Source organism: Lytechinus variegatus, chromosome 7 (genome assembly GCF_018143015.1).
Source record: "Lytechinus variegatus isolate NC3 chromosome 7, Lvar_3.0, whole genome shotgun sequence".
NCBI classification, from domain to species: Eukaryota; Metazoa; Echinodermata; class Echinoidea; order Temnopleuroida; family Toxopneustidae; genus Lytechinus; species Lytechinus variegatus.
Window position 1 is genome coordinate 2600424 of NC_054746.1, and position 25330 is coordinate 2625753.

The 25330-nt window shown below is 35.5% G+C and overlaps 1 protein-coding gene across 2 annotated transcripts in view; it reads left to right on the forward strand.

Moving 5' to 3' along the window:
* LOC121418211 (eIF-2-alpha kinase GCN2-like) overlaps window positions 1–21071 on the forward strand; it is a 58723-nt gene extending 37652 nt beyond the window's left edge. The window contains exons 26-38 of one of the 2 annotated variants that reach the window (XM_041611946.1): window positions 2307–2475; window positions 3206–3388; window positions 4304–4474; window positions 6343–6480; window positions 7597–7800; window positions 9791–9919; window positions 10643–10726; window positions 12259–12350; window positions 13755–13902; window positions 17011–17076; window positions 17798–17845; window positions 18646–18767; window positions 20194–21071. In XM_041611946.1, coding sequence (XP_041467880.1) covers window positions 2307–2475; window positions 3206–3388; window positions 4304–4474; window positions 6343–6480; window positions 7597–7800; window positions 9791–9919; window positions 10643–10726; window positions 12259–12350; window positions 13755–13902; window positions 17011–17076; window positions 17798–17845; window positions 18646–18767; window positions 20194–20254 — 1615 coding nt within the window. In that variant the 3' untranslated portion in view covers window positions 20255–21071. The remainder of the gene's footprint in view (window positions 1–2306; window positions 2476–3205; window positions 3389–4303; window positions 4475–6342; window positions 6481–7596; window positions 7801–9790; window positions 9920–10642; window positions 10727–12258; window positions 12351–13754; window positions 13903–17010; window positions 17077–17797; window positions 17846–18645; window positions 18768–20193) is intronic. The other variant, XM_041611947.1, reaches the window with a different exon arrangement.
* The last annotated feature ends 4259 nt before the right edge of the window (window positions 21072–25330 follow it).

Consider the following 25330-nt stretch of genomic DNA (forward strand, 5'->3'; position numbering starts at 1 on the left):
TATCTTTTATCTTATCTCACTGAGATAAGAAGACGCTAAAATCATTGCAAATCGGTATTCTGAAAATCTTCTTAACGCGTTCTTATCTCTGTAAGGACTGCCCCCTTCTTATCTCCAACACGCCCATTTTTAAGATTTTACCAATCAAAATGCGCTTTATATTGGCAGTTTAACCAATAGAAGCGTTCCTTATGTGAAGAGAATATCATGGGCGCTGCGCGTTCACCGTTTCTGGCGCATTGCGCGAAATAGGCATTTTATACGCAATGACTGATTTTATTATTTCGAGACGTCCACGTGCAAAAAAAGTAAGAAAAGTAAATAAAGCAGGTACGAATAAAGAACAAAATATGAAGAAAGAAAGTAAGTAGGTATGAAAGAAAGAAGACAGAAAAGGGTCAGAATGAAGCAGAAAAAAAAGATGAAAGGGACAAAGCAGAAAATAATGAAAAAATAAAGAGTAAACGAAAGAAAGCAAGCAAAAAGAATTCAAAAATAAAAAAGAAAGAAAATAGAATGAATAAAAGAAGGAAAAGGAAGAAAAAAATAGAACAATTATCCATGATAAAGTGAAGGAACAAAAATGAAGAAAAAAAAAGAAATTAACTAAAAGGAATACACACAAAAATAGAAAAAGGTCAAACTAATATAAGATAAAATAAATTAACAAGGAACCGAAAAAGAAAAAAAGTCTAAAAAAAAACGAATGAAAGAAAGTTAGAAAGAAATAAAAAGAAAGAGAAAAAGGGGAATAAAAATGTAAAAAGTGAAGGAAGAGAGAAAAAAAAAGAAAATTAAACAAAGAAATAAAGATGAGAGAAAAAAATGAAAGGAAATTTGACGCAAATATGAAGACTACAAAAAGATAAAGAAAGAAAGGTAAATTCATAGAAAAAAGAAATAAGGAAAGAAAAAAAAAGAAAGAAAGAAAAAGAAAACGAAAGGGAAAATAAAAAGTTGAGAAAAAAAAACCGAAAAAAAATCAATGGAAAGAATAAAGAAAAAGTTAATAGAAGAAAGACAGAGAGAAGAAAGAAAGTAAAGAAAAGAGTAAATAAAGAACGAACGAAAAAAGAATGAGCAAAATAAAGAAAAAAAGAAAGAAAGTAAAAAAAGACACAAAAGTGTCAGAAAGCAGAAATAAAAAAATAAGAAAAATTAAGGGAAGGAAGAAAAAGGGGGAAAATGAAATGAATGATTAAAAAAGGAAAGCATGTATAAAAACGAAAGAATGGAAGAAAAATAAGGAAGAAAAATAAAGATTACAAACAAGTGAAGGAAGAAAGAAAGAAAAGGAAGAGAAACGGGGGGAAAGCAGAAAAAAGACTCAGTAAAGAAAAAAAAAGAAAGGGATAAAACGAAAAGGGAAAATAAAAAAGGAAGAAAGATGAAGTATAAATGAAACAAAGCAAAAGAAAAAAAAGAAATTAAAAGATTCAAACAGAACAAAAGTAAAGATATAAATGAAGAATGAAAGAAAAGAAGAAAGACAGACAGATAGGAAGAAAGACAGACAGATAGAAAGGAAGAAAGACAAACAGATAGAAAGGAAGAAAGACAGAAAGACAGACAGATAGAAAGGGAGAAAGACAGACAGATAGAAAGGAAGAAAGACAGACAGATAGAAAGAAAGACAGACAGATAGAAAGGAAGAAAGACAGACGGATAGAAAGGACAAAAGACAGACAGATAGAAAGGAAGAAAGACAGACAGATAGAAAGGAATAAAAAATGGAAAAGAAAGAAGGGATAGAAAAAAGAGACGGGCAAAATAAAGGGTGAATGAAATAAATGGTGGGAGGAATACTTGTGGGTACTTGTTACTACTAGAGGCCATCGATTTTGAGCAAGAAAAAACGCGGACATCGTGAGATGTGATAACCCTCTAGCTATCTTAAATATTATCTTAAATATCGTGAAAGATAAGAAAGATAAAAGATAAGAACGTTTTCAGAATACCACTTATCTACATTCTGTTCTTATCTTTTAGCGCGCTTTGGTATTACATGCGCGAGTTGTAAATTTACGCACTCAGCATTGGGTGGAGAGCAAGATAAGAACAAAGATAAGAACAAAAGATAAGAAAAAGATAAGAACGTTTTCAGAATACCAATTTAAGAAAGTGACGTAGATAAGAACAAAATTAAGATAAGAACGTTTTCAGAATACCGCCCCTGATCTACTGAGCCACAACACGTGAAAATGATATCCAAGGTCCTTTTAGAATTGTTGTTACATGTTTCGATATGTTATATGATTATATTCAAGAATGGCAAATTATTTAAAACATTATTTTATGCACTGTAGGTATTCTATAGAGCGAGTGTTCAGAGAAAGGAAACTCTTTGGCAGTCACCCCAGAGAACTGACGGAGTGTGCTTTTGATATCGTCACCAACTCTAGAGGGAGCCTTCAACCAGATGCGGAGGTCCTTCACCTTGTCACCGAGATCATCAATGAAATACCAGAACTACAGGTCTGTTTCTCAAGTTGACCCTCATCGAATAGGACTTCAAATCTCTTGTCATTTGTGTAGTAATGGATTGATAAATGTTTTTGTTATGTAAATGAAGCACTGTTTTATATTGAGATTATGTGCCAGATTATAACTTTGGTGTCTTTTACAAAGATTCAGGTGTGTCTAAAAGACATGCAATTGCAATTATAAATACTGGTCCCCAATCCATTGAGTATTTGGTATAGCATCTTATATTTAGGATTCCTCAGCACTTTTTGATCCACTAGCTTTATATACACATAGGAGTGATAACATTTCAAAAGAGATCAGTTGAGCAATAAAGAAGTCAAATGTTAATTCACAAAATAAATTGGTCTTCGAGAGCTTCTTTAAGTGGTATGGAAATGTAGCAGTCCTTAGAGAGATTGGTAGCTTGTAATTGTAGCAGCAGCAGCAACAATGAAAAGAGACCCTGAACAAGCTCACTTGAAGAACGAGACGGGTAGTTGAAAAGATAACATGCTATTGTACATATCCTATGGGTGTGATTTGACCAATGCGGTAATGTGTAATATACCACAGGCTTTAGGGAATTTAAGAGATATTTTGAAGTTGACCTAAAATCTTTGAAAAAATGTCCTCATATTGTCTTATACTTCGAAGCTAATTAGGGAGTTCAAACAGATTTGCATGAGGGATAATTCATTGCATGCTGGTCTCTCTCCCCCCCCCCCCCACCACCCAACAGGCAAGGAACTACTCCATCCGGCTGAACCATACAGGTCTTCTTACGGCCATCTTGAATTACTGTGGAGTCCCGGAGGAGCTTCATGGGAGTCTGTATCGGACTCTGAATGAGGCCAGGACTGAGAGACTGACTAAGGTTCAGACACAGACAAGGCTCTGCGGGATGTCATTCACTGAGCAACAGGTATGTGATGTGTAATTTTATGTTGTCATTACTGGGGTTCGTTGCAGAAAGAGTCGCGATTAAATGCAAGTCAAAAAATAAATTGCAAGTCCAAAATGTGCGCTGTTGATTGGTTGAAAATCAAGTTGCGCATGATTTTTAGAGTTGAGTTTGATTGCATCTCTTTCTGCGTTTAAACGCAAGTCAAAAAATAAAATGCAAGTCCAAAATGCGCGCTGTTGATTGGTTGAAAATCAAGTTGCGCATGATTTTTAGAGTTGCGTTTGATTGCATCTCTTTCTGCAACGGGCCCCTGGACATATGCTGGCTTAGTGGTAATGTGTGTCAGCCTCGTGAACAGGAGGTCGTGGATTGGATCCCTGGCTGAGTCATACCAAAGAATTGATTGAAACTGGATCCTTCCGTCTCCTTGTTAGGAGTTAATCATGTAAAAATTTGGAAGGGTAACAATAACACATAGTATGCAGGGTCCACGGAGAGAATAATTATCGATAGCGGAATTGGATGCTCTGGATGTATGAAAATTGATATGAATTAATGATTGGTATTTTTTTTATGAATGATTATTGATGATCTAATATTATACCTGCCTTTTTCCTGGCAATGTGAAGTGCTCAAGGGAATCATTGCTAATGATTCATTTTCTTTATTGGTTTTCTTCCTCATTGTAATTCTTTTGTATGCTGTGTTTCTTTATGCTGAATGTGATAATAAGTAATAATAGTAATATTAAATAGTTGGCATTTACAAATCCTTTATTTTGTCATTTATGATAAAGAATGAGAGTAATGCATTCCTGTTTTGTCTCTGTACTTTGATATTGACTAAACTGTAGTTATATAAAAAGGTAATTCATACATGAATATTAATTTGTTGATTAATTCATAGTTTTAACTTTCTTTCCATTTTTATCAGGTTGCCAGTTTATACCAGTATATTGACCTTGAATGCCCGCTCAGCAAACTGATCACTACCCTCAAACCTCTGACCAAAGGTCAAGGTCAGAATGCCTCGATGGTCAAGCAAGCACTGCATGAGCTAGAGGTCATCATCTCCCAGACTCAGGTTTATGGTGTCAAGCTGGAGGTAAGTGTTTTTTGTGTCATGGACAGTCTTTTTCAGATTTGATAGTATGGTAGCTTGTAATCAAGTAACATAGATTCCGGGATTGAGTGCGGATCGGATGTGGCTTATTTCAATTTATGAAAGGTTGAGCACTAGAATAAGCTGTATTATTTGAGTGCAGCTTTTCAAATGTGCGCTGTTGAAAATCAAGTTGCGCATGATTTTTGTCTCGCCCACCAGAGGTGAAGGCGAGACTGAGGGATCCAAATGTCGTCTGTCGTCCGTCCGTCACAAATCTAATGACAAATAACTCCACAACCGTAAGTCACTCTTCAACCAAACTTGGATGGTAGATGGACTTGGAGAACCTGCATGTTATGCTGCAGTCGGAGGTCACATGGTAAGGTCAAAGGTCATTTTCAGGTCAATGTTAAAGTTTACATGCAAGACTCTCTTATGGCACCTAACTCCGCAACCGTAAGTCACTTTTCAACCAAACTTAGATGGTAGATGGACTTGGGGGACCTGCATGTTATGCTGCAGTCGGAGGTCACATGGTAAGGTCAAAGGTCAATTTCAGGTCAATGTTAAAGTTTACATGCAAGACTCTCTTATGACACCTAACTCTGCAACCATAAGTCACTTTTCAACCAAACTTGGATGGTAGATGGACTTTGGGGACATGCATCTTATGCTGCAGTTGGAGGTCACATGTTAGGTCAAAGGTCATTTTCAGGTCAACGTTAAAGTTTAAATGCGAGACTCTTTTCTGACACCTAACTCCGCAACCGTAAGTCACTTTTCAACCAAACTTGGATGGTAGATGGACTTGGGGGACCTTCATGTTAGGCTGCAGTCGAAGGTCACATGCTAAGATCAAAGGTCATTTTCAGGTCAACGTTGAAGTTTACATGCAAAGCTTTCGTATGACACCTGACTCCGCAACCGGAAGTTACTTTTCAACAAAACTTGGATGGTAGATGGACTTGGGGACGTGCATCATGTGCTTCTGTCGGAGGTCACATGGTAAGGTCAAAGGTCATCTTCAGGTCAACATTAAAGTTTACGTGCAAGGCTTTTATGACCAGCGTTATTCTTTCCCAGTCATTTCACAATGAAGTTTTGATACAATTTTGTCACGTGCCCTAGCAAATCACGATATTTCTGGTTATTTTCATAAGTGGGCGAGACACAAAATCGCTTTTGCCTTGTTAGAGTTGCAATTGAATGTAACGGGCCCGATGTAATTTATTCTGTGAATGATGGAGGTCTTGTTTTCCATTGGCGGACACAGCACTGACTTCCAATGACAAGAAGCTACAACATTTTCATGCTGCACTCATAAAATATAATGTGGAACATTTCTGAATTCATGCAGTTTTTTACTGCTGAGTCACATTATTCTGTTCCGCATTCAATCTAGACTATTTGAGGGTGAATTAATGAAAGGGTAGTAGATTCCCTATGATGGATTTTGCTGCACTTTGCTACACTCCATGGCCTGTATTCTGATAGCAGGTTTAACTTTAACTCAGGTTTAAAGTTGTGGTTTAAGTATGGATAGCCAATTGTTACATAAATCACTAACAGTAGAGATATACTTCAGCTCATTTGGCTCTCAAATCATTCATAATTGTCAAGGAAGTATAAATATATTATTGTCTTCACCATCGATGAATCAGGAAAGAGCACAGTAAACATAGGAAACTTACAACTTCATAAAAATTTTGATACTTTTGGCTTCCCATACTTAAACCACAACTTTAAACCTGAGTTTAAGTTAAACCTTACTTCAAGAATGTGGGCCTGCAGGTTTAAAGTCATTTAAAGATACTCTATGATATTGGTGTTACTGGTCATTAAGTCATTCTCGATTTATGTATTTTCAGATGCTGATTAACGTGGGTTTAGTGTACAACATCCAGATCTTTTCAGGAGTAATCTTCCAGTTTGTTGCCAGCATCGGTCGTCCAAAGAAGAGGCCCACCCTGGATGTATTAGCAGCGGGTGGTAGATATGACAAACTGGTAAGAAAATATTCCTTACCAGTGATTGGTGTAGTAAAAGCAAACATAAATGGTAAAATGGTTAAGAAAGTTTGTTTCTGCCAGTATAAAAAGAATATATTATGCAGATAAAGGTAATAACAAAGGTAGCCACTAAAAATATCAAAGGTACTCTTGTAAATTGTTTTTGGACATCATGCATACAAAATATTGATTGGAATGATCAGAAATATGAAAAATATTCCATTTAGAATGAATATACTAAGTATTTTCAATTACTCATACTTTGTAATAGAACTGAATTAAAATTGTATCATTGAGTATAATAGGGAAAAATTCCAAGCACCTTCTAGTAATTCTTTTATGTGGAGCCGTGCAGGCATTGTGGGAAATTGTAGAGGAAATATTCCTGTAATCATTTGCACAGTTGTTTAGGTGAGATGTATCATAATAGCATATCCTAGGAAAGTTGTGCACAAATTTTTAAAATACCAGCTGTAATAACTCTTTTTATATCATGATGGTAATTTCTTTAGCATTTCTAGGCTTGTATTGTGCTGCACTGCATAGCTGGAAAATTTGTCAGTATTAGTATTACATAAACGTACTACCTCGACCTCGCGCGTGCAAAAAGTCACCTAAGAATGATGCTATTGCATTATGTGAAAGTATGCCACACTTCTGTATTCAGTACAGGTGTGAAAGCAGCTTGAAAGTACTCTGTTTATCTTTATAGGACATATTCGTCTCATGTAAAAGTAAAATACTATTCGTCAAAAAAGTACCATGTTCACCCGGTATATTACACCCGCCACTCCTGGCAAAAATCTTCAGAAGGTCGAGTCAATCTTTAATTGCTCTAATTATCAACAATGTGATCTGGGGCCTGTTGCAGAAAGAGTTGCGTTTAAACAAGCGCAAGCCCCGAATACGGGTGCTTCATTGGCTGAAAATCAAGTTGCGCAAGATTTTTTGAGTTGCGTTTTACTACAACTCTTTCTGCAATGGGCCCCAGATTTTGGACATGAAAGGAAAGACAAAAGTGTATATGAAAATGGAAATAACCGATGTTGACTCATTCTCATTAACAAATCGAATACAACTGTTTTATCTACTCCACCTATTCCCAACCTACAGGTCCCAGAGTTCAAGAAGCCCCACTCCACGCAGCAGAATGTCCCAGGTCCCCTGGCGGTCGGAATCAGCGTGTCCTTCGAGAAGATCATCAGCGCGGTCCTTCAGGAATCGCAGAGTGACATAGTGAGCTCCTTCGTCAGGCGAACCTTTAGTGATGTTGTTGGCATCGACCATAGACATGTAGTACAGCCCTTTGATGGCAAGGTGCCCAAGTGTGCCATACTAACACATGACTATATTCTGGGGTTCTTAGAGGGTCTTTAGATTCACCATGAAGCACTGCATACGTTACTTACAAGCATTGACATTGCATTCTGGTTTCATTGGTCTATCCATCATCCATCAATGTGCATTTATTTCATTCTTTATCTCAACAGTACATAATAAAACACATGAGAATTTTCTTATAAGCCAAGGTAAAAGTAAAAATGAAATAGGGAACTGCATAAATAATGCTGAAAGGCCTTGTACAAATGTAGTTCCCACAACATTCATAACAAGATAATTGGAGGATTACAGACAAAAAAAGCATCAAGCATACTACAACACAAAATGAACAAGATTTATTTTAATCACAATTTACAACAAAGAAGTGACCATGCATATTTGATATTAAAGGCTGCAATCCCATTCTATCTCATTTTCATAAATTATGCCTTAAAATCTGAGTCTCCCATCTCCCATCTTTCAAATGTAAAACACAGTTCAGGGATGTGAATTACAGTGTGCATGATCTAATGTTACTATCTCATGCAGATCAGACTGTGTTTTCCTTGGAGCTATGATTTGTGAGATTAACATGTGTTTGCTTGGCGTAATGCCTTCTCTAACACAATGCATTATGGTGCCTTGTGGCTAAAATTTTTGGAAAAAGTAGGGAATGAAAGTTGAGCCAAAGTTGTTGGAAAGATAAATCTTATCATCGTCACCTATCATATTCTATTCATGATATTAAGGAAGAATATGAAAAAAAATCATTACAAATGATTGCTCTTCAAATCATTGAGTGTACACATGCTTGTCTGCAGTGCTTGTGACGCTCAGATGAATTAAGTCACTTCGTTATCAGTTATATTCATTAGGTTAATAAATTTTGCCAGTTCTAGATATATATATCCTTTCACAATCACATTAAGACAGTTTCCTTCATTATTAAACTTCACAACCAAAACCATACAACATCAGCCTTAATTGCCATTCACAAAATCTCAATCTTGAGATAAATTCATTTTTAGCCAAATTCCTGGATTTATCCTATTTAATAAAGTCTAATATTTTCTGCTAAAAAAATGGCTCGTGTTGCTGTGATAATGTAGTATTATACATATGGATGTATATACTGTACCTGTGAAACCAAAATTTCTGTTGTCGTAACAGTGCCAAAATTCATTTGAACACAATCCAATAAACCACAATCCAATCCAATTTATACTTCTAGATTTATATTCTTATCAAACCAAAATTCCAGTTATGGTCGCGATTGAAAAATGTGTGTGAACACAATTCAATAAACCACCCATGTGTCAATGTGTATAGATAAAAAAAAATATGTGCCCAATGATTCTGTTACAAAATGCATGGCATCCCTACCATGTGTTGGGTCTTTTTCCAATAGTAATAGACTGTCCCACATGTCCTTATCTGTGTTGGTGATTCTTAGTGTGATTGTTTATCTGATTTCAGAAAGTCAGATTTATTTCCAATTCGTCCAACTGCCAACTCGCCTCCTATCATTTTATCTACTATCAGTTCGTCCACTATCCACATGGTCGAATTGCTGATTCGTCCACTCCACATTTCATCTAATAACCAGTTGGTCCAATTGCCATTAAGTCCATATACTATTTGGTCTAATCGGACTAAGTGTTAATTGTGCAGAATGAATGAAAATGTAATGGATATTACACCAACTGGTTATGAGTCGAAATGGTCATAAACGAACTGGTTATTAGACAAAGTGATGATTGGACTAAATGGTTGTTAGACGAAATGTTGATGGACGGAATGGAATTAGACGAAGCAAAAGTAGACCATGTGGCAAGTAGACGAGTTGGCAATTTACCGATGTAATGTACCATATATAGATCTAAGATGATAGTGATATTAATCCTGATTTTAAGACTCTCTCATGCTGCAGCTACATGTGCATTATCTTAGCTTTAAATATTTTTCTTTTATTCTTTTGTGTTTGTAGACGATGAGTGTGTGTGACATCCTGGTTGTCTCGGTAGGCAGTAGTACCCTGATAAGAGACCGAATAAAGGTGGTCCGTAACCTATGGGCGGCAGGATTTCATGCTGATATACTCTACGATGACTCGCTGGTATAAAGCTAATTATAGCAGTAGTAGTAGTAATAGTAGCTGTGATATTAGTCGTAGTAGTGTAGTCATAGTTGTAGTAGTAGTACTAGGCAGTAGTACCCTGATAAGAGACCGAATAAAATTGGTTTGTAACCTATGGGCAGCAGGATTTCATGCTGATATACTCTATGATGACTCACTGGTGAGATGATAATAGAAGTCGTAATATCCTGACCATTAAAATTTTCTGAGTCATATAACTTGTCCTAATAGAGTACCGAAGTGATGACGTCACAAGAAACTTTTTTCATTTCAGCATTTTTTATACCATATTCTGGTAGAGCATGATGAAAAACTCCCATAACCTAACTTTGGTGAGAATCGGTCCATGGGGGCCTGTGATATAACCTCATGAATATGTAATTAGCCCCTTGAAGTCAATGTAACTTTTAGAACCAAGCCAGTATACCTGTAAGAGCCATACCTTGAAGAGCAGTAGGACTTGGTTATGACATGGGCTAGTATTGAGTCCAACTGAAATTTTTAAAGTATTAAGGAAATAGAATAATTTGTTTTTATAAAGTGTGGTAACAATGTTAGTGTTATGTGTATATAAATCTGAAATAGATACATGTATCTGTACTTTTAGTTCCTTGATTATGTCACTGTATGTTATTTGCTGGATGTTCTCTGTGAGATGAAATTATGAGTTTATGAATTATAAATATTAACTTCTTTATTTAGAGTCTAGAAGAAGCCCAGGACTATTGTAGAGCAATGGGAATCTCTCATCTGGTAATCCTAAAGGATTCAGAAACATTGATAAAGGTTAGTTATCCTATATACCAGCAAAAGCCGTGAAAAAGTAATTTAATTGTTTTGCTGTGACAAATGTTGATGCATTGGTTTATTTTGCCTGATTATTAGAAAGCATAGATGCCTAATCTAAGTAAATGAGGAATATGATAACATGCAGCAATGCCTACTTAATGTAGCTTGTTGCATGCATGCAAATGGGAGTCTGATTGTGCAACATTCATACCGTTGCACTCTTACCATCCAAAATGTACCGTTGCACAGCTTAGGGAGGTGACCTCACAATACGATACAATTCACTGCGCTTAGTAAATAAACACAAGGCCAATCTGCTCAGGGCCTACTTGCTATATGCGCTTGAGGGATTTTGCTTTTAGCTTTCAGTAGTCCTTTCCTCAGACAAAAAATCAAATATAGTTCATATTTTTGCTTCTTGCCTCTTAATGCGACCGCACACCTTACGATTGGTCTGCGACCCGATTTCAGAATAAAATGTAGAATTTGATGCTAATATTGAGACTTGGAATATCTTACTGTGTAATGTTGGAAATCATCGTACGAATACCTATGTTCAAATCAGTGACTATGCTATCATCTTTCTTAGAATAAAAGCGAATTCGATATCTAGTCATAGTGACGTCATTGCAGTCGTGCAATTGGCTACGAATGTAAACTAATTTTGCTTTTACTCCAAAATAAAGGGTTGCAATCTTTCGAAATGGTTATATTAGTATTCTTTCAATTAATTTTAACCTCAAATAAAATGATATCTTCCATTCAGATTTTCAGAAAATGAGCAAAGTGCGATTTATTCCAAAATCGAATTGCGAACAATCGTAAGGTGTGCGGTGGCCTTTAGGCGTTGTACAACAAAAATAGCAAATATGCTTATTCTTGTAGTGGTATGACATTTGGCATTTGATGAAAGAATCACTCTTTTCAACTTGGCTGTGCCTCGTTTAATAGAGCATCTTTCTTTCACCTGATTTGAAATCTTGTACCATATCCCTTATACCTATTCATTATTTGTATTTTGTTGTATGCTATGGTAATAAATCTGGTTTTGATGGTGGTATTTTTAGAGTATTTTTAGGTCGTTTGTTTTTTAATCGCAATGAAAATACAGAGCAAGTTCAAAATCTATAGCACACTCCTTTGATTTTGTGTTATTAAATACATGTATAATATGTGTATGAGTTCTGCCATTTCTGCCATCCAAGGACAAAAGGAAGCAACTCTCTGGAATGAGTTCCATAGTTAATGAGAAAAATGTGTCATTGTTTTATGTAGAATACATCAAGACACTTGCTTTTGAAATGTCTATATTTCAGAAATTAGGGGCTATGTGACTCCAATTCCTTTAGCATCATGTAGAACATACAGAAAAAAGTAATAATTTGCTTCATGTATCATGGCAGGGCAGCGTGATTGGTTTTGTGGTATTTTACCATATTGGGAGTAAGATACAATGTTACTTTTGATATGTTGTTAATTCTTTGCCTAAATCTTTCAACAAGAAATTCTTCCTTTGATTACTATTTTAGGTTCGTTCCTTTGACAAAGAGAAGGTCATTGTCGAGTCATCGGTCAATTTCTATAACCTTGTTGAGCATCTTCAAATGAAATTCAGTAAAGTGTAAGTTCGCAGAATATGTCCTTCCTTCTCGGATAGGAGACTTTACTCTTTCCTTTATAATTCTTACAAAACTAGTAATTTTTGCATTAATTATTGTCAGGGCCCACAAGACTCTTATACAGGGATGCTTCTTAACTAGGGTTTAAAGTTGTGGTTTAAGTATGGATAGCCAATTGTTGCATAAATCACTAAGAGTAGAGATATCATATTTCAGCTCATTCGGCTCTCAAATCATTCATAATTGTCTAGGAAGTATAAAAAGATGATTGTCTTCACCATCGATGAATCAGGAAAGAGCACAGTAAACATTAGAAACATACAACTTAATAAAAATCTTGACACTTTTGGCTTCCCATAATTTTAGCACAGAGTTAAACCTGACTTCAAAATACGAGCAATTGTTCGTGATTCTCACTGACAGCTGTTATAAGCTACTAAAATCTTTGCATCTCATTGGCTCAGAACAAATTATTCAGTGATAATCACTTCATGATTGCTCCATGATATTGAAAAGAGCAATCTCCATATTCACAAACACAAATAAATACCACCATATTAAAAAGGGGGAGATCACAAAATGATATGTTAATCCTATCTAGGCCGGGGGTTGGCCTCGGAGGCCCCCCCCAACGAATCGCGTGATATTTTCACCGTGCAAAATTTTTTGACCACGCCGCTCGCTGAGTTTTTACTTTCAAGTCTTGCGCAACTTTTGAGACCAATTTTGCGTCACCCGGGTATGTGGTTCCGAAATTACGCAACATTATGTAAGTGCATGTCAGACCGAAAATTGCTCAAAAACGTGATTTCGTGTACAAAGTCAATGCAAATTGTGTTTTCAACCAAAATTCATAAATGTATGATTATTTTTAGTTTTGCCAGTCTAAATGTATTCATTTTATGATTTTTATGATCACAGAAGAGTCCCCAACAAATTTCATTGAAAAAACAATGAAAAACAAAAGGTCAAAAAACAGAGAAATACATAAGAAATTGCAAAAATCAATATAATACATAAGAAAATGATTTGATATCACAATTTTTTTCATGTACTCTTGCTAAGGACACCACAAAGAGTTTCTATACCAAAAATTAGTACATTTGGAGCTTTATTTAGGGAGTTAGAGGAAAAGTATGATTTCGCATACTAATTACGCATAAATTAGCATAATCACTTAATAGCGATTCGCATGAAATAAATTACTCTACAATCTTGTAGATTCTGTCCCAGACAACCCGCGTGCCAATTTTCGGCGCGATCGCACGGTCGACGGCCGAGATCTTAGAGGGCCCCCCCCCCCCGGCCATAGGAACTCCCAAAATACCCCGGCCTAGATAGGGTTAATATATGATTTAAGTAATGAAGTAAGATTTGGCTTAATTAAATTTTATATTTTTACATAGTGAGTTGACAGAGCAGAGTCCTCAGGTGACCTCTAAGAGTAAGAGTATATACGATGTCAACCAAGGCAGTGGTCTTCCTCAGTATAGGGTCGACTTCATCACCATGGACAAGCTGGATAACAACGCAAGGAAGAGATATGAACGACAGGTATTAAGGTCAAAGGTTACATGTCAGAGGTCATATTTCATATTGATGCTCTGTATGTGGTTGTATTTTTCTTGAATTTCAAAATCTAGTTATATGCATAAATCTGTCTCTGTATACATTGTGATTTTGAACCAATTGTGCATGAACAGCTTAAATAATAATCAGTTTATTTGCAACATAGCCTATTGACCATATCTTCCAGTTTCTGATTGTCATTTTCTTCTTGGTTTAACACCACTTGATGTACAAACAAGAATTGTTATAGACTAAATGACCTTTATATGAAAAAAAGGGAATCTTGTTTAAGTGGCAAGTAGAACGTTTAGTCATTAGAGATGGTAATAGTTAGCGTCAGTTGATATTATACCAAGTTATGTAAAGATATTTGGTATTCAAGGTGATAATTTTTTCTACATTCATTATCCTTGCTTTCAAACACTATGTTCACTTTTGTAAATCTAGTACCAAAACCCCCAATATTGTGGAATTCAAAGCTTCAAAGGCATTAAAGGTCAAATCCACCTCAGAAAAATGTTGATTGAATCAATAGAGAAAAATCAGACAAGCACAATGCTGAAGTTTTCATCAAAATCGATGTAAAATAAGAAAGTTATGACATTTCAAAGTTTCGCTTATTTTTAACAAAATAGTTATATGAACGAGCCAGTTACATCCAAATGAGAGAGTCGATGATGTCACTCACTCACTATTTCTTTTGTTTTTTATTGTTTGAATTATACAATATTTCAATTTTTACGAATTTGATGATTAGGACCTCCTTGTCTGAAGCACAAAATGTTAGAATAATGGAATTCCATGTGTTCAGGGAGGAATGAATCTTCATTTCACATGACAATGACGAGGAAATCAAAATATATCATATTTCAAACAATAAAAACAAAAGAAATAGTGTGTGAGTGACATCATTGACTCTCTCAGTTGGATGTAACTGGCTCGTTCATATAACTGTTTTGTTAAAAATAAGCGAAACTTTAAATTGTCATAACTTTCTTATTTTATATCCGATTTTGATGAAATTTTTAGTGTTATGATTGTTGAATTTTTCTCTTTGTATTCAAAGCAAGTTTTTGTTGGGGTGGATTTGTCCTTTAAGGATATTGAATATTTTGGGGCGAAGAGAAATGGTAAATTACATGTACATTTTAAAGAATGGAGATTTGATATTTGATTTGTCTTATCTGTCTCTACAAACTTTTATACATATTGAAGTGCTGCTCTGTTTAATCATATAAAAAGCTTGTTGATTTGTATTGTAATATATAATTTGATCAATAAAGATTGAAAGAAAACAAAATATTATACCAATTGATGAATGTATCCAAAGTTGGGTTTTGTCATTGATTGAAAATGGATGAAATGACTCTAAATCGTTATTCATTTTTGTCTCACCTGCGAAGCAAAGTGAGACTAAAGGCGCCGCTTTTCCGACGGCGACGGCGGCGGCGTCAACATCAAATCTTAACCTGAGGTTAAGTTTTTGAAATGACGTCATAACTTAAAAAGTATATGGACCTAGTTAATAAAACTTGGCCATAAGGTTAATCAAGTATTACTGAACATCCTATTAGAGTTTCATGTCACATGACCAAGGTCAAAGGTCATTTAGGGTCAATGAACTTAGACCATGTTGGAGGATTCAACATCGAAATCTTAACCTGAGGTTAAGTTTTTGAAACGTCATCATAACTTAGAAAATATGTGGTCCTAGTTCATGAAACTTGGACGTAAGGTTAATCAAGTATCACTGAACATCCTGCATGAGATTCACGTCACATGACCAAGGTCAAAGGTCATTTAGGGTCAATGAACTTTGGCCGAATTGGGGATATCTGTTGAATTCCCATCATAACTTTGAAAGTTTATGGATCTGATTCATGAAACTTAGACATAATAGTAATCAAGCATCACTGAAAATTTTGTGCAAGTTTCAGGTCTCATGATTAAGGTCAAAGGTCATTTAGGGTCAATGAACTTTGGCCGAATCGGGGGTATCTGTTGAATTACCATCATAACTTTGAAAGTTTATTGGTCTAGTTCGTTAAACTTGGACATTAGAGTAATCAAGTATCACTGAACATCCTGTGCGCGTTTCAGGTCACATGACCAAGGTCAATGAACTTTGGCCGAATTGGGTGTATCTGTTGAATTACCATCATAACTTTGAAAGTTTATGGATCTGATTCATGAAACTTGTACATAAGAGTAATCAAGTATCACTGAACATCCTGTTCGAGTTTCAGGTCACATGATCAAGGTCAAAGGTCATTTAGGGTCAATGAACTTTGGCCGAATCGGGGGTATCTGTTGAATTACCATCATAACTTTGAAAGTTTATTGGTCTAGTTCGTTAAACTTGGACATTAGAGTAATCAAGTATCACTGAACATCCTGTGCGCGTTTCAGGTCACATGACCAAGGTCAATGAACTTTGGCCGAATTGGGTGTATCTGTTGAATTACCATCATAACTTTGAAAGTTTATGGATCTGATTCATGAAACTTGTACATAAGAGTAATCAAGTATCACTGAACATCCTGTTCGAGTTTCAGGTCACATGATCAAGGTCAAAGGTCATTTAGGGTCAATGAACTTTGGCCGAATCGGGGGTATCTGTTGAATTACCATCATAACTTTGAAAGTTTATTGGTCTAGTTCGTTAAACTTGGACATTAGAGTAATCAAGTATCACTGAACATCCTGTGCGCGTTTCAGGTCACATGACCAAGGTCAAAGGTCAATGAACTTTGGCCGAATTGGGTGTATCTGTTGAATAACCATCATATCTCTGTTAGTTTATTGGTCTAGTTCATAAAAAGTGGACATAAGAGTAACCATGTATCACTGAACATCTTGTGCGAGTTAGAGTAGTATTCAAAGTCAGCACTGCTGCTATATTGAACTGTGTGATGCAGGTGAGACGGCCAGAGGCATTCCACTTGTTTTTAAAGTAATAACTTTCCAATTTACTGACATTGAATTCTGGGTTACTACATCAATTATAATGTCATAGGAGATACTAATAATCACACAAATTACATTATATTTTTTTCATAGTTTATTCTTACCATTGCTATTTTTGTTTTATAGATCCAAGTGAGGATAGAGTCTGTACTGGAGATGTTTTCTTCACGCTGTATAGTGGTGGTCATTGCTGTAAGTATTATTTAAGAAATTATAATGATGATGGTGATGATGATGATGATGATGAAAATGATGATGATGTTGATGATGATGTTTGTAATAAATCTTGACATATTTTTATATGATGATGATGACATATTTTTATATGATGATGATGATGATGATAATGATGATGATGTTGATGATGATGTTTGTAATAAATATTGACATATTTTTATAGTTGAATGCAATATAAATAAATAAATAAATTAATGAATCAGTAAGTGAATGAGTGAGTGATTGATTGATTGATTGAGTGAGTGAGTGAATGAGTGAATGATCAGTTAAATGAATGAATGAATGAATATAAAAAAATTACAAATCAAGACATAAAGAGAAGTGAATAATTATTAAAAGTATATAATGGAGTTAGTGTATTAAGTCTGTGGAAGAATTCTGGTTATGGAAAAGTGGTAGTGGTGAAGAGAGGGGAAAATTTGAGTACAAGAGACAAATTTTCATGACTTTGTGTCTCAAATTTATATATGTATTAATTAACATTCTTGGATCATTCCTTGATCTTATATTGGTTATGCAATCATTCTCACTGAAATTCATTTTATGTGATGTAAAACTTATCAGAATCTTTATCTCACTCTAAATTCCCTCATTATTTTAATGCTGAAATGTAGCTGTCTCAGTACAAGCTATAAAACGTTACATCTTTAACTGTCCTGTTTTCTTTTTTGTACAGGTTGATCTTCCTCTGTGTGTGTTGAAGAACATGGCTGTCATGTTAGATGTAAGCTATTAGCTGTATATCTTTCATTTAATTTAATATGAGGAGGGTGAAACATAGTTACATGGTTTAGTAACTTATAGGATTCATTTTCATGATCAATATTAAATACATATAAATATATCTGTTTATACGTGAATTTTCCCATGTGTACTCTGTGCCGACAGCTACATGTAGAATATGGTATTCAATCCAATTTGTTAGAAATGTGATGATAATATGTTTTCTACATTGCACAATCTAGAGTAGATGTGAATAGAGAAGATGATGTAATAAGATATGGATCAATAAATGCAAAGAAAAGCAAATATCTGACAATCTCACAACAACTGACAGCTACTTAAGATGGGCTAAGAGAAGCCCACAACAATAAAGGATTGATTTGAATAAAAAAAAAATAAATTAAAAGAGCCTAACACTGAAAATTTCATCTAAATTGGATGTAAAATAAGAATATTTTATATGTTCAAATTGTATTCAATTTGAAAAGAGAAAGAGACATAGACACCTAGCAAAAATATTATATATAGGTAATACATAGTGCATTATCAAATAGACAATCAGATAATCTGCACCTTAAACTTCTAAATTATTGAAGAATTATCATCATCCTTCTTCCTCCTCCTCTTCTTCTTTTTCTTCTTCTCCTCCTCATTCTTCTTCTTTTTCTTCTTCTTCTTCTTCCTAATTATTCTTATTATTATTATCATTAGTACTATCATTAATAATTATTATTATGAACATCATAGTTATTATTATTATAATTATTATCATCATCATGTTATCCCCCCTTTGTCATTTAGTTTGATAGTGATGGAAACTCATTCCAGGCTAGTGTTTCATCAGTAACAGAGAAATACAACAAATACAGGAAATATATCAACAAGATTGCTGATGAGATGTTCGAACTCAAACAAGAAGAAGAGTAAGAGAATTTTTATCAAAACTTTTTTTTTGTTCGTTCTGTTATTGGTTTTATTTCATTTTTGAACCCGATAGGCCGGAATACCGGCCTGCCAGAAAACATGCAAATACCCGATAGGCCGGAATACCGGCCTCCAGCCATGTGATTTCAAAAGCATGGATTCTAAATGTCAGGTGATCTTCTAAAATGACGTCATCTTTCTCGTACGTGTAGGAATATTTAGTCGATAATTTCAGTCAATGTCGGCAATGATTTCGGAAGGATTTAGCTTCAAAAATGGCCAAAATATGCCACTTTTTTGTGATTGTTCGTGTCGTAGGTGCGGTAATACGTGGCGAGTCACGTGCTTACTATGGAGAAGCAATTGGTATATCTCACTTTGGTGAAAACAGTGATTTTGAGCCCAAAACATACACTAAATTTGATATTTCTGATTGTAGACTAGGTCTACGAGAAGCCAAACAACAACTTCAGCCGCTCGGGCCGGGTACTAGTGGGGGGAAGGTGCCGTTGGGTCTCGAATCATGGGGGATTGTATGAATGTGGTCGAGAAGTCATTTATCATGTTTATGTGCAAATAATTCAGGGTGTATGTCACGACCGCCCCAAATAATTCAGGGTTCAAAGGGTTAAGCCACTCTCTGTTTCTGTAGACAATTTATTTCTTTCTTTTTTTTTTCTGTTTAATTTATTTTATTTCAATTCAGTTCAAAAGAATTTTATTTACCAAATCTTTAAAACATATCATAAGTAATGGTCTACTAACCACACCTTTTTCTCGGCGGGATAGAAGCAAAAGTCAGGGGTGCGATTTATCCACGGTGATAGGTCTGAGCCAGACTCGGCCTGAAAAAACAAAACAAGTCCATTTCCCCCTGAACAGAGGTACTTCACAGGGAAATCGGTTTTGGTTTATTTTATATGATATTTGATGTCTGTTATGAAGACAAGGCTAGAGAAAGACTCAAGAAAATAATTTTAGCAGCCCGTCGTAACCCCTTCCGAACATGTACCGTAGACATCTGCCAGTTCACAACACATCGAGTGGCCAGACGTATCCACCAAGGGCAATGTCCAGGGTGCGGTTTATAGTCCACTACTTACGGTAATGTAAATATAAATACAAGAGTAAAATCCATAATTGATAAATTCATTTTCTTTGTCATTTCTCTTTCTATAAATAATGTCTTTCTATCATTATGGTATTTTTTATTTTATATCTTATTAAATTATGAATGAAAGGGATGATCAATGCCATTTTGCTTGGGTACATATAAGTTACAATCAAACTGTTTTCATCTTAACCTGAATGCTGTAGACATAGTGTACTCTGTTGTATACCATGAAATAGCTTTTGCATAAATATGTTGTTTGTTTATTCACATATTTCTGCATTTCTTTTGTTGTTCTTCTTCCCACCCTGCAGTGGCAACGTTCCGTTGGTGTTATACACATACAGAGAAGATGGTTTCAAAGTGGTACTATGACCGGTATCTCTTCACAATCATGTATCTTAACTGAAATAAAGTCATCATTCTCCTATTGCTTCTCATCTTTCAGTACCTCATGTACATGGGAGCGTTGCTGATTTTTCACTGACAATGTTGCTCTGAGCCAATCAGATGCAAGGATTTGAGTAGCTTATAACAATAGTCAGTAAAAATCAATTCTTTTATGACATGCTCCCCTGATCTGTGACCAAGAGAAAAGGATACATTTTACCTCCTCACCTTGTCTGAATGGCCGTCTGTTTATAAATACAACCTGTGTTTAGTGAACCATCTGTACTATACTTCTTAAGGAAGAAATATGAGGTGTGTGACCTTTACAGAATTCCATCTGTCAGTAGGGGTCAGCTATGATGTTCTACTTCGTCTGAATCTAGGAATGTTTAAAAACCTGTTTATAAAGGCAACCTGTCAGCGATGTTCAATTCATTTGGTAAATTCCTTTCTTACCAAGGGACATGGTTCACAGAAATCTGTATCTACCTGACTTCATACATACCCTTGAACAAGCTCTTTATTTGCAACTAAAGATTGAAAATGTAATCGTTTAAGTTAATGTATTCAGGGAGCTGTTTCATAAAGCTGTTCATAAGTTAAAAGTGACTGGTGATCCTTTCTTGGAGTAAATGATATTCACCATTAAATGCTCATTGGTGGTTATTTATTGTGTAAGAAAGTTTCACCATTTGTTCTTAAAGTCGCTCATAACTTACGAACAGCTTTATGAAACACCCTCCAGGTCTGTTGTACACAATGCTGAGTAATAAAACTCAAGGTCTCAGTTTACATCTTGGCTCATCTTGGCTCATTTTACATTCCATATACTAGCAGGAGAGATAGATAAAAGTGTATGTGTATGTTTGGTTTATAGTACAGGCAACTACCCCAAGTTGTTCAAACCACTAGACGATTAAGATTGACCTCTTAATGTTCATGAGTTTGCCCATGTCATTCTCAAAAAAGCTTGCAAGATCAGATGCAATTTCAGATCACCTTCATCCCGTATGTATCAAACTTTGTCACTAGGGCCCGTATTCTGAAGTCGGGTTTAACTTAAACTCAGGTTTAAAGTTGTGGTTTAAGTATGGATAGCCAATCGTTACATAAATTACTAACAGTAGAGATATCATATATCAGCTAATTTGGCTCTCAAATCATTCATAATTGTCTTGGAAGTGTAAATAGATGATTGTCTTCACCGTCGATGAATCAGGAAAGAGCACAGTAAACATAAGAAACATACAACTTGCAACTTAATAAAAAATTTGACACTTTTAGCTTGCCATAATTTTAGCACAGAGTTAGACCATGGTGTAAGTTAAACCTGACTTCAGAATACGGGCCTAGGAGTTTATAAAAACACACAAACTTAAGGAAAATCTTTTCATGCATCCCCTTATTTGGGGGTTAATTATCCACTTGATGTTCATGAGCAACATTGTGTCCCAAAGGAGAGTATAAAGTCAAACCCTGTGATAGTGGTCACCTCTCTGTAGCAGCCACTTGCCTATAGTGACCACTAAAACTGATTCCCATGGAGGCATGTTATGTGTATAAGAACCTGTATATAGCAGCCACCTGTCTATAGTGACCACTAAAACTGATTCCCATGGAGGCATGTTATGTGTATAAGAACCTGTATATAGCAGCCACCTGTCTATAGTGACCACTAAAACTGCTTCCCATGGAGGCATGTTATTTGTATAAGAACCTGTCTATAGCAGTCACCTGTCTATAGTGATCACAATTTGTTTTTACCTTGGTCACTATAGATAGATTTCACTGTATATTATAGAATCATAAAAACTGACACAAATGTCCATCAAGTAGGGGTGTTCCTATGCACTAAGGAAAGATCATTATTACTGACAATCATGAGATTTCATTTTATTGTTCACACCTTTCCCCTTTTTTTTAAATCAAGGCTAATAATGTCTTATGTATCAAGTACTTAGTCACTTTGTTATATCAGTAAATGTACAATTCAGTCTTCCAGCCACGGCATGTATGTTATTTTATATTGAGATTTAGGTGGGTGATCAAGTGTTGTATTCTTCTTTATGGTTTACAGCTCTTAAATTTGTTCATTTCATTTGTCAAAGAGACAAAATATGTATAGATTTTATCCTAATTTCAAGCTTAAAGCAAATGTAAAGCCATTCTTTTTGTACCTTTTGTATTATAGAAAGATTAATTTATTTTTGGTGCTAAAGATCTTATTGTGACATTAATGTTAATAGGGGGGTATCTCATAAACCTGTTCATAAAAACACAAAGAACTTGACAAATTAATAAAATGTAGCAAACCAGTTTCTAAAGCAAACGTGTTTTTAATCACATTATCTTATAAGTAGGGCTATTAATTTCAGGTATTTCTGCACCCAGGTACCCTTGTAAATTTCAGGCGGGCACCCAGATACCCTAAATTGACAAGAACAACTGTCGACTGCGTCTGACGTAGCACAAGCAGAAACTAGTCAGAAGGCTTCAGACTATGTGTAGTCATCTTTGGCTCTATACTGCATACTTTCTAAACATTTTTTGATAGAAGAAACAGTCCCGACCCTTCATTTAATGTTGTCATTCTTGTGAGCAGTGTACATTTATGTCAAAAATGTATAACCATGATAGCTCCATGGTATATCTGTAGGATATCTTTGTGCAATTCACCAACTCATTCAAATTTGAGGTAATAAACAGGCACTGCTACCCAATGCCTTGCTTTCTTAAAAAAAATCTGTGTTTATTTGTATTTTGTCACTACCAAAGTGGTGATCTGAATTGATGATGTAAACTGGAGTATATTACATGTGTATAAACTCAAAGACAATCTTATAGCCAAGAGAGATTCAAGAAGAAAATTTGATTATTGAGAATGATTCCTTGAAAGACTGCACTGGTATTACATCAAGGTCTTGGTGGAGGTTGACGGTTCACAAAGTGAAGTTCTGAAACAGATTGTTGGAAAGGTCGAGCTCAGAGAGATTGACGAGAAAAGAAATAGGAGAATGGAAAGGCAAGAAGATACAAGATGAGAGAGAAAAAAAGTAATCTTTTGTAAGATATGGTGAAGTCCTGAGGACTGTAAACCAGAGAAGATGTAATATTATGGCTTGAAGCAGGAGAAATGTACAGGAGCAGAGTGTAAATAAGTGTCTCATCGTTTTGAGCAGCTTGACCGTCTGTAATCGGGAGTGTGACTCCTGTGCACAATCCTGAGAATGTATATAATAATAATCCGAATTTATACAGCGCTTCACACATTAGAACGTCTCTAAGCGCTTTATAGATATATTATTACCCCGGTTTTCCATTACTTGCATGCCCGCATACAATGTATGCACCTTCTCCACTCCCTGGGGAGCACTCCAACAAGAGTACCAAGACTAAATTGCAAGGCATATACTGATGAGAATCAAAATCATTTGATTTTACAACTTTTGGTAGGGATGCCTTTATCTGCTTTTGCGTAAATGACATCTACAGTAGGCCTTCACCTGTAATGGTCGGCCATCCATAATTTGGATAATGCTCAAGTCAAACCATTTTTCAGGCCAAAATGTGCAAACACGTTATTTTCATATTCTAAGTCAAATTTCACCCATGTCTAACAGATTCATTTGGTCCCATGAGATTAGACTAATGCAGATTCTACTCTATGAACAAGCGTACTGGACATTGGGAAGGATTTATTACCTGTGTATTCTTTGGACCCTTTGTTTCACGGAAAAGATGGACAAAGTGTAGATGAATAGGAAAGATTTATGAGGTTAATGATCAAACACCTTCAATCAGAGCTTGATCACTACTTTATTTATTTTGATCATGCTAAGAAAGGTGATCCACATTTTTCAATGCTTTTGTCCTATTCAACTTGACTCTTTTGTCCCAACCATTGGTCTAGATTTCATTGTCAAGTAGGAGCAAAGAATTTATCATGTACTTTCATAAAGCCAAGGAATGCTCAACTTCTGTTTCTTCTACTATCGTTACTAGATGTTTTACTCACTCGGTCACAACCAGCCAGTTAAAATTAAGCATTAGAGATAGAGACCTCAATATCAAGAACACTGCTTCACTGCATTCAGTAGGAAGTTTTCACCCAGAGAGGACTTATACAGTTTCCACTGGTCAACCTCATTTTCTCTCAATTCAGCAAGAGGCTTTCCTCTGTGGATTATTACATATTGGATTATCTAGTTATTTTTTTCCATGATGAGGAGAACCAGTTTTTACTAACGTCCTTTTGGTTTTCATTATTAAATATCTATCGCTTGTGTTATCCAAGTTTGAGTTGTGCAATATTTCCATGGAGAACACTTCACTCACTCGTATTGCTATCCCCATGCTTTCTGTCGGGGCTGCGCAAGAGTGGTGGTCATTGCATCATGACCTCCATACCCTTCATTTGTACTTTGCACTTCTGACATCGTGCCATCAGGCTCTGGATAATTCAAACATGTAAATTGGTTGAATCGCTTGAATCTCTTTCTCATTTGGAGGACTTGTCAACTATTTCTGCATCAAACACTGAAGACTGGTGAGTTTATTTATTTGTCTGTATTATAGAGGGTTTATTTTCAATTGGTCTAATACCAGTTCATCCAATTACTAACTCATCTTCTATCATTTGGTCTACCATCAGTTCGTCCACTATCCACTTGATCTCAACGCCATTACGCCCACTTACCATTCCGTCTAATAATCGGTTGGTCCAATAGCCATTTAGTCCATATACAATTTTGTCTAATTGGACTGTTGATTTTGCAAAATGAATCAAAAGAAAACAGGTATAAGACCAACTGGTTATGTGACGAAGTAGTCACAGACGAACTGGTGATTAGATGAAATGTTAATAGACAGAATGGCACTATTCTAAATAAACATAAACCATGTGATGAGTGGGTGAGTTGGCAAAAGACAAATTGGTAATTTACCTTATACTAGTAGGTAAACACTTTAAAATGCATTAATTCACTGATTGTATCTTGTAGCATTGGACCATATTGGGTGAAACCAAATGAGAGGTAGAGGAGCGGGAGAAGACCAATCAGC